Below are 15,060 nucleotides of genomic sequence, written 5' to 3'. Positions count from 1 at the left end.
AAGGAGGGCAGGGAAATTAGAATAAAGCAGACAATATTCAGTTAAAGAGTTAGCTTCAGCACAAACGATATCATAATTTACCTTTTTACATGTTCTACCATTCTAAGATGAGTACATAGTAGGGGTATAGTCCATAGACAGGACACAAGATTTAAATTAAGTTGGGGCTCTGAAGAGGAGCAATATTGGGTTTGAAACATTAACTCTTGTGATTTCTACAATTGCTGACAGACATGCTGAGTTTCTCCAGAACTTCTAATGTTAAACTTAGCAATTTACTTCAAGGTAAATCCCCACTTGCTTTGCAGAACAGAATGAATACTTTATCATGGTGAATCCACTCTAAGTGGTCTTGGCCCTGTACTGCCTAACGTAACAGGAGGTGGTGGCCAGTCAGCCCCTTGAACCTGTTCTGTCAATTCATTAGATCACAGACACTCTGCAATGCAACTGCCAAGTTTCTACTTCACTCTCTGCCTTGGTCCACACAACAAAAAAAAATCAACTTCAGGGGTGAAAGCTACAACTGATCCCCTGCATCGACAGCCCATGATTGCAGAGAGTTTCAGCGTACGGTTGGTGTCAAACACAGCCTGATTTCATGGTTGAACAGGTTGTGCTAATTCTAAAGTAATATCAACTTTGCTCTGCCATTGTACACAGATCAGCCACGATAACAGAATGGCTCCACTGGCTCTGATCTCAAGTGCCATGGGGCATGCTGTGTACACTCCAGGCCTCCCCCACCAGTTATTCCCAAGTGCCTCCAAGTCGGGCCTCTCTATGCTGTTGCTAGGCTACACCTGTTTTTCCATCTGTCTGCTTCACAAGAACATAAAAAGCAGGTGCAGACAAAACATCAAACCCCTGCAACTACTGTATCAGACAGGCTCAACCGTGTTTCAAGTAGAACTTGTTTCTTAACCTCACAAAGAGGCAGAAATCACAATCACTGTATGCTGCAGATAAAAAAAAAACATCTGCATCAGGCCATTAAAGATTCCAAGCCTGAATAGATTAGATTACTTAGTGTGGAAACGGGTCCTTCGGCCCAACAAGTCCACACCAACCCGTCGAAGTGCAACCCACCCAGACCCATTCCCCTACATTTAGCCCTTCACCTAACACTACCGGCAATTTAGCATGGCCAATTCACCTAACCTGCACATTTATGCACTGTGGGAGGACACCGGAGCACCTGAAAGAAACCCACGCAGACACTGGGAGAATGTGCAAACTCCACACAGTCGCCTGAGGGGGGAATTGAACCCAGGTCTCTGGCACTGTCAGGCAGCAGTGCTAACCACTGTGCCACCATGCCGCCCAGAAAACAAAACTGATAAGTGATTGACCACATTACTATTTATAATATCTACTTTCAGACACTGCTGAGTGCAAAAATGATTGAAAAACTCAGATTTGTAAGCCATTCACCAGTTGGTGAAGAATAATACTGGAGCTAATCCTAACTCATTGTGATAATCCTTCAGTAAGCATAAACCACCTAATTTAGAGACATCACAATCTCAGCAAGTATCTCCTTCCATTCTCATCTGAAGTTCCAGCTGATTACCAATGTCCAATATTTGATGACAATTAATCAAACACCAGTTTTAATTCAAAAATTAAATTGGCAAATTTCCTTCCCTGAAGGACAGTGAAGCAGATAGATTGCATTGGCATTTAATTATAAATTAAATGGTCATCAAAACTAACTAGCTTTCACTTCTGGATTTCTATTAATTAATTGAATGCAAAATTCCACCAGTTGTCATGGCGAGATTTGAACCTGTGTGTTTACTAGTTTGGCTAGTGATAAGAAGCATGAAAAGACCTCGCACTTGTTTCACTGCAATACACCTAGTTAGTCCTTATTTATTTCAGTCCTGTATTTCTGCACTTTCCCACGATTAAATACTCACTCGGATGAAAAGAATCTTCCCTCCCAGCCGATAACGCCCTTCGGATAAGAACTCAATGGAGAACCGATGTGAACATTTGCATGGAGGATCATCAGCAATGATCTTTACCTGGAAGGAAAATAATTAGACTGCTGACAATAATCCAATGAAAGCTACAACTTACTGCAGTAAGGAATTTCAAAGGACTGACAAATATGCTGATATTTACGGAGTATGTTCGCATAGTGGTCACATTATTAACTATTAATCCAGAGACCTGCAACAATCATTTCGAAACTGGAGCTCAAATCCCATCACAGCAATCGAAGTTTTGTTTTTATTGAGAGAGTTGCAGTGATCTGGATTTCACTGTCTAAAAAGGGTGTTGGAAGCAGATTCATAAATAAATTTCAAAAGGAATAGGAATAAACAAACTGAGATTAATACTTCAAAACAAAAAATGGGAAATCTTAGAGCCATGACCAGAGAGTAGGGAAGTGGGATTAACTGGAGAATTCTTTCAAAAGAGCTAATACAAAAAAAAATGATAGGCCAAATAGCCTCATCTGTGCTTTGATGATATAATCAATTCAGTTAAGGCTGATACAGCCATAACAAGGAAAGCACAACTACGAGAAAGCTTTGGGTATCACACATCACAATTACCTTTCACTCTTGACATGCTAACTCTCCACGTCATATTGGTGAAGAGACAGCAACGCAATTAGGAGGGGAAGTCTGCTCAGAGCGGCTCAGATTTTCAGGAAGTAAATAAATTTAGTCAATTAGCTGAACTTCACAAAATCTTCATTCTGAACCTGAAACTTTAGAATTACAGAGTCTCAAAACTAATACACAGTGTAGAGGGAGCCATAGTGCCTGTGCTGGCTCCCCAAATCAGCATGTTACTTCGTGTCACTCCTTCGCCCCATATCCCTGCGCACACACTCACTCTGGGTAACCCCTCCCATTCCCTTTTAAAAGCCTCGATTGGATCTGCCTCCACCATGTTCAGGCAATGCATTCCAGATCCTAATCACTTACTTTGGCAAAAAAATGGGCCCTTCGTCAACTTGCCATTGAGTTTTCTGGCAATTAAATCTGTCCCCCTTTGCTTGCAGTTCTTCCACCAGAGGCATCACTTTCTCCCTCATTATTTTGAGCACCTCTGTCAAATAGCCTTTCAACCTTTTACTCTCAAAGGAGAACAATCCCAACTTCTGCAATCTATCCATGTCACTGAAGTTCCCCATCACTGAAACCATTCTTGTGAATCTTTTCTGCACTCTCTCTATAATGCTTCCACCTCCTAAAGTGTGGCAGACACAATGTAATGCAATAATGAAGTTTCTCACCCATTTGTAAATTGGATTTTATTTAAAATAACCAGATTGGATAGAGATTAAGATCAACTTACAGCTTGGTGAAGCTCTTTGTTCTGACAACATGGCTTTGTACTTTCAACAGGAATTAGATGTTCAGAGGTGGTCAACAGAGTTTCCTCAAGTTCAATTTCCTTTTCCAGTTTTACTAAAACAGGAGGTTCCACACCATAGCTGCAATGTCAAATAAAGCCAATATAAACTAGGAGTCCAGGACAATTAAATTTCAATGCAAAGATTCTAAACGCTGTGCAAAATTGGCTTAGAGATCAAACTGAACAAAATCTACAGTCAAGAAGCAGGCCAATTGACCTAACTGTTTTACGTCAGTGTTACGCCACACATGAGCTTCCTCCCAACTCACATTGCACCCCAGCAGCGTATCTTTCTGTCCCTGTTTGCTCAGGCATTTATCTGGTTCCTTCTTACACGTACCTGCTGCCGGTTTTAACTGCACCTTTTGGTTGTGACGGCAAATCCCCTATTTATTACAAATTTAAAACAGACTTAAATTAAGACTTGTGCACCTACCTTTGGGTTAGAATTAGACATACCCCTAGCCAGGCCATTCCAGGACAGCTACAGCACTGGCATCTACCCAACAATGTGAAAAATTGTCCAGGTATGTCCTGTACACGAAAAGTAAATGACTCTCAATCATTAGTGAAGTGATGGAAAGTGTCATCTGCGGTGCTATCAAGCAGCACTTGCTTAGCAATAACCTGCTGACTGGTCATCTGTTTGGGCTCCACCAGGACCATTCAGCTTCTGACCGCATTACAACTGTAGTTCAAACATGGGTAAGAGGGCAGAATTCAAGGGAGGCGAGATTGACTGCCCTTCGCATCAAGGCCTTAGACAGAGATGACATCAAGGAGCCCAAGCAAAAATGAAGTCAATGGGAATCAGAGGGCAAACTCCCACAGGTTGAAGTCATACCTGACACATCCAGCTTAAGGTAATGAGTAGCAAGTAACATTTATATGAGACAATGACCATCTTCATCAAGAGAACATTCAACTTAGTATTCAATAGCACTGACTCTTCACCCCCCCCACCCCTTCAATGTTACTGGATTAAGATCCTGAACTCCCTCCAGAACAGCATTATGGCCTACCTACAACAAATGAATGGCAACAGTTCAAAAACAGTTCCTCCTGTCCTCCACCTTCTGATCAGCACTAGGGATGAGCAATAAATGCTGTCCATATCCCACGAATCAAAAACTAACAAGTGTGGGTAGGAAGGTCAAAATCACAACAGAAGTCGTCTATGTGAATTTGCACTGACCACTTTCTTTTAGAGTTCTGTCTTTGTCAATGCATTAAATCCACCAGATCCAAATACTCTGCAACCTGTAACCTGACTCACACCACGTCCCATTTAACCATCAGCCATGGGCTTGCTGGTTCCCAGTGGATCCTGATCTGACAACATCTCAATTTTGAAATTCTCAGCATTGTATGGACTCATTCTCACTCTCCAATTCCCTCCTGCACCATTGCAAGAACGCCGCACTCCTCCAGTCTAACCTTTGACATGTCAATCACTCCACTAGAGTTCCAGAACTTTCCTCAGCAGCCTGCACCTCACCACAACCTGGGTATGTCATAGAAGTTCCCCCAGTATCTCACCACACAATAAGCAGGGTTTTTTTATAACCTAGACAGACAGCTGCGACAAACATTTTCACCTTCATCCGCTCCTGGGCGGATCTTGACATTCTTTTTTTAACCACCCACCCAGAGGGAGGGGTCCACAGTGGAAAGTTTGCTACCCAAGGTCTTCCACTTTCCATCGGGGAGCTGGGATGCAGGGGGTTGCATGGAGCAGCTTCTGACTCTCCACAGACTCCCAGACTAATTGTATTTGCTATGATGCCGTGGAGTCCAAGGGCTCAGTGTATATCGTTTGTTGGAGACTGCACTCCTATTTGATTATCTAAAGGGCCCTTTCATTCAACTCAGCCCCACATTCCTGATCTTTGGGCATCTGGTGCAGATAGGGGTGGGCAGGTAGGAGGAACACCTCCTGGGCATGGCTACAGTGACCACTTAGAAGTTAAGTGTGGAAGGGTGGTAATTTCTGACTTGCCCTCTTTCCAGTTATGCACACACCTCACTGTCCCCCGAAAGGGACACTATCTGACAGGACATTCCAAGCTATTAAAAGCTGTTGGGAATAGGGGTTAGGTGTATGAACTTTCCCAACAAATGACATTTTAATTTACTTCCCCAGTTTTCTTTGTGGTTTCAGTGGTCTAAACGCTGTTTTATTTTGAGGGTCTAATTTGGTTTTTGTTTTTGCCACAACAGTATAACGCTAGTCTCAGGTGACGGTGACTGTAAAACCAACGCCGATTGTCAGGTTCATTCGTGCTCTTTTGGGTTGGAAATCTGTCATCCTCACTTGGTCTGGCCTACTTGTGACTCCAAACCCACAGCAATGTGGTTGACTCAACCGCCCTGTAAAATGGCTGAGCAAGTCACCTCAGTTCAGGGGCAATTAAGGACAAAAGCCTGCATTGCCCACAACCTGCTCATTCACTGAAAGAAAGAAGACTAAAGTGCCTTGGGATGTTATGTATTGCTATATAAACAACTCTCGTGAATGTTAAAAATATTGGATTATGAATTCCCTTGTCCCAAATTTCTAAACTTGTCACAATGTCATTACAACCATCCACCTCTCGATGATGCATCAAATTTAACAGACATCAGCTTTCACCTGCCGTGACACGTTTGACACTGTCTTGGACAGAGTATTTTGTGTAGTCAGGACTTCGGATTTTAAAATGTGGGTTGTTCCAGTTTATTCTCTACCCCCATCTCTCCGGTTTCTCTTTACTATTTGTTGCACAGTGTGGTCCTTTCAAGATTACTGACCAGCCACACATGAATGAATCTTTAGCGGAATGGTACTTGCACATGACTCGCACAGTACCTTGATTGTCTCAGACAGAGAACACACCATGGAGGGAACATGGGTCCTTACCCAGTCTGCAACTATAATGTTGAGGGCCAGAGTCACACAGCTTGGCTGAAACTTAACCATCATTTGATGTGTCCGAGAATACACTCAGTCACATTGATTGTCTACCAGTGGGCAAATGGGAAATGCCAATTATGCCAGTGACACTTCTATCCCAAAGACGATTCAAGAGTTTTATGGGTACAACACTAATCTCCCTGTGGAACTCTTGAATGACACTGGGGCTAAGTGGATTAAGTTAGGAAGACAAGATGCTCAAACATGCTCGTGTGTGTAGAAGATTAAGTGGCTCTAGCAGCAGGGGACTAACAAGGTGAATCATTCCCACAGAGGGCCAGTATGAATTCAATAGGCAAAATTAACTCCCCATCAGTTGTCGATTCAGGCAGAACGGTTACATGTTTAAGATGTTGAAGGGATTCAGTAAGAAAATTGATATCAATCACTTCCTTTGGTGGAGGGAACAAGGAGGCAGAATCTTAAAGTCAGAGCCAGGCCAGCAAGGGATAAATGTGGATAGCTTTGCACAAAGATCATTGTAAATCTGGAACTTACCCCCAGACTATCCACCCCTTCCCAAAAGATTGAGAACACAGGTGGTGCTGTTTCAATCTCTGAACCCTTTTCAAAAGAATCATACAATCCCCTAATGTGGAAGCAGGTCATTTGGCCCATGGAGTCCATAGTGATCCTCCAAAAAGCATCCCACCCAGACCCACAGCTCCCCCCACCACCTGTCATTTACCATAGCTTACCCACCTAGTCTGCATTTCTCTGAACACTATGGGCAATTTAGCATTGCCAATCCACCTAACCTGCAATCTTTGGACTGTGGGAGGAAACCAGAGCACCCAGAAGAAACCATGCAGACACATTGCATATGTACAAAACTCCATACAGAGACAGAGACAGTCACCGGAGGCTGGAATCTAACCTGGGTCCTTGGTGTGGAGATGCACAGTACTAACCATTGACCCACCACGCCACACCAATTCATCATTCTATCATAGTCATACAGCACAGAAAGAGACCCTTTGGTCCAACCAGTCCGTGCCAAACATAATTCCAAGCTAAACTAGTCCTGGCCCATATCCTCCAAACCTTTCCCATTCATATATCCACCTGAATGTCTTTTAAATGTTGTAATTGTACCCACATCCATCACTTCCTCAAAACTTCATTCCATTCATGAAGCACCCGGTGTACAAAAATTAGTCTCATGTCTTTTTTAAATTTCTCTTCTCTCTCCTTAAAAATGTGCCCCTAGTCTTGAAATCCCTCATCCTAAGGAAAAAGGCAACTACCATCAACTATCTATACTTCTCATTCATTTATAAACTTCACAGATCTTCTCAGCCTCCTATGCTCCAGTGAAAAAAGTCCCAGTCTATCCATTAATAAGATTCTAGCAGATTTCCTACTTTGATAACATGTTCCAAATCAATCCCAGGATTCAAAGTCTCCATTAATAGCCAGAAATCTACAGATTTCTTGCTCATGACCAGCAGTCACTTGAAAATTTTTAAAAAGATCGATAAATTGGTGTTCAAAGGTATTAAAAGAGGTGGAAAGGAAGCAGGTAAAATGAGCTAAAGTGCAGATCAGTCGTGGTTTAACTGAACAGTGGTGAAGAATTTTCCGGTTCCTGTGTGGTCAACAATCAGAGGGATGAGTAAACAAGTAACCCAATCCTACTCACCGAGAGACTATTCGCCCAATTTCAAGTAGACACAGGCACACTTGCCTCGGCTGTTTGTGCAAAACTGAAAAAAAAAGGTAAAGTAAGCAGATGTGGTCATTATAAAGAATTCCGTTAAACATAGGGCTCACTTAAATGGTAACATCTGCTCAGCAAGCTTTAACACTTGAAGGATAGTAAGGTCTTAGAGGATGCAAAGATCATTTACAGAATCTTATTTTTAATTTGTTCATGAGATGTGGGTGTTAACAGGTACAGGTGAGCTGTCATCTTGAATATCTGTAGTCCTTGCTGCATCAGGACATTCCCAATATTGTTAGGGAGGGAATTCCAGGATTTTGATCCAGCAACTGAGGAAACAACAATAAATTTCCAGGTCAGGAGGTACAGGGGAGACCTGCCAATCATGGGCGGTTTTGTCCTGGATGGTGTCAAGCTCCCCAGGCCAGTGGGGAGCATTCCATCACACTCCTGACTTGTCTTGTCAATGGTTAACAGGCTTCGAGGAGCCACGCGTTCAAATACTTGCCGCAGAATTCCCAGCATCAGTAGCCATGATATTCGCATAGCGAGTCCTGTCTGGTTTCTGTTCCATGATGCCCCCCAGGATGCTGATAGTGGGGATGAAGTAACGGGGGATTCTAGCGAGAAATTGGGTTGGAGAAGCTGTGCCATTTTCCGTGAATGAAAGGAAATTGAAGGCAAATTCAAGAGAGCTGTCGGAGCTGGTAGTTCTGAAGAGGAGAGTCATACTGGACTCATGCAAGAAGGGGAGGGTTAGCTTCGATACAACCATACACAATAAGTCCCAGACCATGCAAAATTGACTGAATGTCTTTCTGAAAACAGGGAATGCTCAATCAACGGAAATATGCATTGAAATACATCTGTGTACGTTAAATAGTTATATTAACTAACTAGCAGACAAATGCAAGAGAACCGAATGGAACATGTGGAAAGTTTTTTTTTGATACAGCGAGTAACGATCTGGAACGTGCTGCCTGAGGGAAGCAGATTCCAACAGTACTTTCAAAAGGGAATTAGATAATAGCGAAACAAAAGAATCATTTACCAAGTCATGGGGAATGAGAAGAGAGTAAGAGTTCTAATGGTAGGTCACAGAACAGAAATGTCAACTGTTCGGGCAGCACGATAGCACAGTGGTTAGCACTGCTGCCTCACGACACCAGGGACCTGGGGTCAATTCTGGCCTCAGACCACTGTCTGGTTTGAGTTTGTATTATTTGCCAGGTGTTCCAGTTTCGTCTCACAGGAGAAAGATGTGCAGGTTAGGTGGATTGACCATGGTAAATGCGGGGTTATGGGGACATGGTGGGGGCCTGGGTCTGGGTGGGATGCTGTTCAGAAAGTCAGCGCAGATTCAAATGGCCTCCTTCTGCACTGCAGGAATTCTATATGTTTTCCCCTCCAATCATGCTGCCAGACCTGCTGAGTTTCTCCAGCACCCAGCTTTTATTTCCAATTTCCAGCAATTGCAGTAATTTGCTGAGGGAGAGAGATTAGATTAGTTCTCCCCACGGGCTGGCATCAGCTTCAAGGCGACATGGATTCCTTTTGTGCAGTATCACACTAACATACAAATTGGGAGCAGGAGTACAATTAAAACTGAACTGTTGAAGAGTCAATGATCACTGAACACAAATGCCCCTCTGACAGCTCAGTACTCCACATTGACCACCAGTTGGAGGAAGGCCTGAGGGGTGGCAAGGACACAGACATACTGTAAATAAATGACTGATGATATATTGTCACTTGTACTCTAAACAAACACAGTAAAATACATTGAAAAGTTTCAACCGTCACCATCATCTAGTACCAAATACCTGCCACTTCCAGGAGTCCTGAACCAGTCAACTAACACCACCTACACCAGACCCTCCAACGATGGAGTTACCACTCCTTGGACACCATCTCCATCACTGGTCCCACACTTATCCGCACAACCATTTTATCATCCTCTACAGTCACTTGTCAACCTCTTACATTCCAGTGAAAAGATCCCAGCCTCTCCTTATAACTCAAACCCTCCATTTCCAGCAACATCCTAGTCAATCTTTTCTGAACTCTCTCCAATTTAATAATATCCTTCCTATAGCAGGGCAACCAGAACTGACTACAAAAACTCACCGAGGCTCCTTAACTTCAAAAGCAGTGACCTCTGCCATTGAGGAGGACAAAGGCAGCAGATCAACATGGGAACACTAACAAATGCAAGTTCCCCTCCAAGGCACTCAGCACCTGACTTGGAAATATGTTACCAATTCTTCAGTCACTGAGTCAAATCCTGGAACTCTACCTTCCCCATTCTGCCCCCCCCCCCCCCCCGCCCCCCCAACCCCCTCACAGTAATGAGTGTACCTACACCACATGGACAGCAGTGGTTCATGAAAATAGCTCACCATTACTTTCTCCAGGTGAATTAGGGACAGGCAACAGGGAAAGGCCCTGCCAGCAACACCCACATCCACAAACAAAAAAGTTACACCACGTTCACTTCAATGCGAACTTCAGTCATCAAAAAGTCTAACACATTATGCAAATGACCAGTTTGCCTATGCAGTCAAAATGGGGTATCACTGTAGCATCTCCTTGATGGGGTGAAGTATTTTTTTCACCATTTATTGTTTGCAAGATTATTCCAGGAGCTAGAGCCAAAAATACTCCCATAGATCCACCCCCACTTTCACAACTCTGTTAAAGAATTGGAGAATTAGGGTCCATCTGGACAAATTATGGTCAGTTCTGGGCACCACACCTCAGGAAAGATAGAAATAGAGTGCATCACAGATTCACTCGAACAGGATGGAAGGGCTAAATGACAGACTCAGACTGCAATTTCCACGTTCCCTCACAACACGGAGGAGGTACAGCTGTCACTTGCGACCAGATTAATTTTTATTAATTTCTTTTTTTGTCATCATCCACTGGTCAGAACTTCAGTATTGTTCTTTGTTCTCCATTTCAGGCAAAAAAAAACTCTGAATGGAAGGGACACATTGAACCATTTATCAAGGCTCCAGTACAAAAGGTGACCTTCCATGCTCAATAAAGGACAGTTTAAGCTTGTCCTTTTGCAGTCCAATCCACTAACCCTGACTGTTTTAAGAGATTGACAGCCTCTACACCCCCACAATCTACAAACATTGCAGCATTGTATTGGCCTAAAAGCTATCATTCCACATGAGCAATTAAGCCCTTTGATTCAACGACAAAACTCAGTGGGTTGACCTGGGAAAGAATTTAATCTGAAATTGCGGGTCACACTAGAAGGGCATGCGTGAATAGAATCATTCACCAAGACCGCGGGAAGTAATAGTCAATGAACCAATCAAGAGCATGTGCACAAGAGGGCCTTCTGTGTCAAGTGATATTAAAAGGACAAAAGGAACAATGTGCATTTACATAGCACCTATAGAGCTGAAAACAGAGGTGCCATCAGATTGAAATGGATACAGGGAAATGGATTGTAAGCTGGCCAACAGTTGAGTCAAAGAGCAATTTTAGCAACTTTCAGTTCGCCCAACATCTCCTTGTGCTTGTCCAAGTGGTTCACATTGGGATGATTTTCTGTGCTAATCATGCTGCATAAAAGCAAGACAATGGCATGCAACAAGGTCCTGCAAGCTGCAATGAGATTATTGCATCCATTTCAGCAGCACTCGTGGTGAAATAATGGGTACAGGACTTTGCTCCACCGTTCAAGTGAATTGCGGGTCATTTGTATCTCAACTGCACAGACCTGCAGCATTTCCTCATGCTTAACAAAAATGTAGCAATCTCAACTTGGAAATTGTACTCCCATTTTAGCAGTTTTGTGGCAGATAAGAGTTCCAGATTTCCTGTGTGATTAAATGCTTCCCAAAATTGTTCCTGAAGAATTATTATCTAACAAGTTAGATATACTTAAGGAGAATCTAGAAACGCTTGAGGGAGAAAGGAGGAGGGGGATAATTTGAGATGAATAGAACGGTTGGTGGTCATGTGGACACAGGCTCAAGCACAGGTATAAAGCTGACAGGCCAAATGGCCTGTGTAAATACAATATAATTTGTTCTTCAATCCTGCAGCACAAGCAGCCATTGTGCCAAGACCAGTTGTTAGAGACCTAACCAATTTGTTATTGCACATGCTCTTTCAGGTTAACCCTATAAAATATTCCCATGCAAATAGTTACTGCATTCTCTTGACAGTTTTGAGGTTTGGTACAAGGGACTCCAAGTTAAGAAGCGGCCACATTTCCACAACTCTAGGAACAAAGGTTGTATCATTAATGACAAGCAATGTCAACCTACAGACTGAGTGACAAGAGGTTTGCATAGATTTACAGGAAGGGCATCTGCTTGGATTGAATCATAAAGAGCTGGTTACTTACCCAAGCCCTCAGACTCAAACAGGTAAGTCTCGTCAACACCAACTGCTCTGCACCACGAAAGGAAATTAGCAGTATTGTCACGAGCAAAAAATGAACCAGACGGAGCATCAGTTTTACATGGAACTTTCCTCATTGTAAAGTGCTGAAATAATTGAAGATAAAGAGAATTATCAATACAAATATAAACTAGTTAATATAATTTGCATTGAGAAAGAGGACTTCATATAAAAAGATCAAACATTCAGACACTCCATCACTGATGTATAGTGACAATGTATATCATCTACAAGATGCATTGCAGCAATGCATTAAGGGTCTTTGACAGCACCTTCCAAACCCACAATCCAGCTCAGGGATAACCAGCAGACACAGGGAAACACTACCATCCATAAGCAACTGATCAGCCAGACTTGCAAATATACAGCTGCTCCTTCAGTGCTGCCAGGTAAAAATCCTGGAAATCTCCCTGGAGACCAGTAACGCCCCATTGTTTACAGCAGCTCACCATCACCTCAAGGGCCACAAAGGATGGGCTATTAATGCTGGCAAAGCCAACAACACCCAGAATATTTGTAGAGTGCAGTATCAAATTAGAAACCAAAGCAAATCGTTCCAATTTTCCTTCAAGGTAATCTATCCAGAAACCAGTAGTTGTATTTTTTTTTAAATACTGATTTTAAATTGGGGCACCTGAAGTAGGAAAGGGGCCAGTGAAAGGGAGAGAGAACAAAGATTATTTTTCTTCATTCTGTCCTGAAATATGGACGTCACTAACAAGGTCAGTGTTTGGTGACCATCCATAATTGCCCATAAACTGAACGGCTTGCTAGGGCCATTTCAGAGGGCAGCTAAGGCTTGAGGATTGCTGAACGAAAACATTTCGCCAAAGATTTTCATTGTGCACTCATTGGAACAACTCAAGGAGAATATCAGCAAAGGGAGATCCCAATACCACCACTGAATGAGAGGTCAGTACGGATTGGTTGTCAAGTGAACTCCAATTGGTAGAGGTGTTGCCATGGGGAATACAGTAGTTAATGATGCTTGACTCTTAACTGCCAAGCTTTGCTTAAATTTCAAACTAGACTAGGTAAATCCAGTCAGGGCTTCGACCCGAGAAACAAACCAGCAAATGGCTGTCACATAGTTTGAGTTGAAACAGGTGCAACATGTTACATCGGTCTGTGTATTAATAGATCCAAAATCAGCCACACTGAGACCAAACGACAATCTTAAATTACAAACAAAAAAAATTGCTGGAAAAGCTCAGCAGGTGTGACAGCATCTGTGGAAAGAATTCAGTTAATAATTCAGGTCCAGTGACACTTCTTCAGGCAACCTTCAATTGGTGGTCAGTATAATTCTTCACACATTCATCCAACAAATATTGCCCAATTTAATTTGATGTGATTCATTGTCACATGTACCAAAATATTGAAAAGTATTGCTTTTAGTGCTATCCAGACAAATCATCCCTTACATAAGCATCACATTTCATGTTGGATCTTGTGTTGCAAGTTTTGCAGGCACCATCTGATTAGGAATGATCAGTACCTCGCTCATTGTGAACAGCTGAAGGGACATGCTAATTGATGGGATCAGTCAGTCTTCAGCATGTACAGCCAACAACTGACATCACATGGCACTGAAATTCACGTACCTGAAAAGTGCAAGGTGACAAGCTTTACCAACCTGCCTTTTCTCTCAACCACATTACAATGTGTCCAGAGTCATGTGTTAACCAGACTGGGGAAAGGCAGCAGATTTTCTTCATTCAGGATTATTAGTGAACTAGGTGGGTCTTTTTAAAACAAAAAGGAATTGCCAGCAGTTTCATGGACGCGGAGATGAGCTTTTAGATTAATTTAATAAATCTGGCATTAAGTATCACCAGCTGCTTTGTGACATTACTATTACGCAGTAATCTCCTATACTGAATATAGTGCAAGTTTCATGTCTGGAACAGTCAGTGGGTTTCCAACTGCGTTGCCCTCCTCTCCCCCAGTAATTAAGGGGATACGTTTGAATGGTCACAAGACTCCTTCACTGGCATTCCATCAGCAAAGGGTCAACATGTGCACATGGATTTAAGTCACAATCCCAACAGCCTAAGCTGCCTTCTGCAAAGAAGAGCTTTCAATAACTAATCACCATCTGTCGCACAATTTAATTAACACCCTCGGCCTGTTCATTCAGAAGCTTCATTTATCTCCACACACAAACTTTACAACTTTCTAATTATACACTTTTAATCAAACCTCATTACATTTCTGAGACTGACCACTCCGTGGAAACCACTGGACTACCAGTCTCCAGTGAAGAGCATTTAATATTCCTCTGCTAGCTAACAGACCAAAGTTCCAGTCAGTGATTAACAGTGACAGGTAGGAGAGAGATAACAAACTCTGCCTTTCAGTGCTCAATGGGAGCACTGCAGAAGGGTTAGTGCATATTTGTTGAAAGATTGATAACAATCCAATTAAAAGGGAGCAAAGAAACAAGAGAAGATATCAGAGAGCAATTTGTATATTGGGAACACGAGAATGGAGGAGACCATTTAGCCCATTGTGCATGTTGTCAATTAGCTCATCGCTTATCTCCATTTAGCTACCTTTAATCATCTACCTACAGCAAAAAATCTATTGAACCCATAGTTAAAAATATGAACTGATTGATCCTCAATATCCATAGCCT

General features: G+C 42.6%; 1 protein-coding gene across 7 annotated transcripts in view; it reads right to left on the bottom strand.

Annotated features, from left to right (window-relative positions):
• LOC140457920 (GAS2-like protein 3) overlaps positions 1–15,060 on the bottom strand; it is a 49,959-nt gene that overhangs the window by 7,531 nt on the left and 27,368 nt on the right. For all 7 annotated transcript variants that reach the window (XM_072551713.1, XM_072551719.1, XM_072551714.1 and 4 more), the window contains 4 exons: positions 12,367–12,508; positions 7,974–8,037; positions 3,319–3,457; positions 1,923–2,030 (listed from right to left, as the gene is read on the bottom strand). In XM_072551713.1, coding sequence (XP_072407814.1) covers positions 1,923–2,030; positions 3,319–3,457; positions 7,974–8,037; positions 12,367–12,508 — 453 coding nt within the window. The remainder of the gene's footprint in view (positions 1–1,922; positions 2,031–3,318; positions 3,458–7,973; positions 8,038–12,366; positions 12,509–15,060) is intronic.

This window comes from Chiloscyllium punctatum, chromosome 32 (assembly GCF_047496795.1).
Source record: "Chiloscyllium punctatum isolate Juve2018m chromosome 32, sChiPun1.3, whole genome shotgun sequence".
Taxonomy (NCBI): domain Eukaryota; kingdom Metazoa; phylum Chordata; class Chondrichthyes; order Orectolobiformes; family Hemiscylliidae; genus Chiloscyllium; species Chiloscyllium punctatum.
Note: the sequence above shows the minus strand (reverse complement) of the source record. Positions and strands in the feature narration are given on the sequence as shown.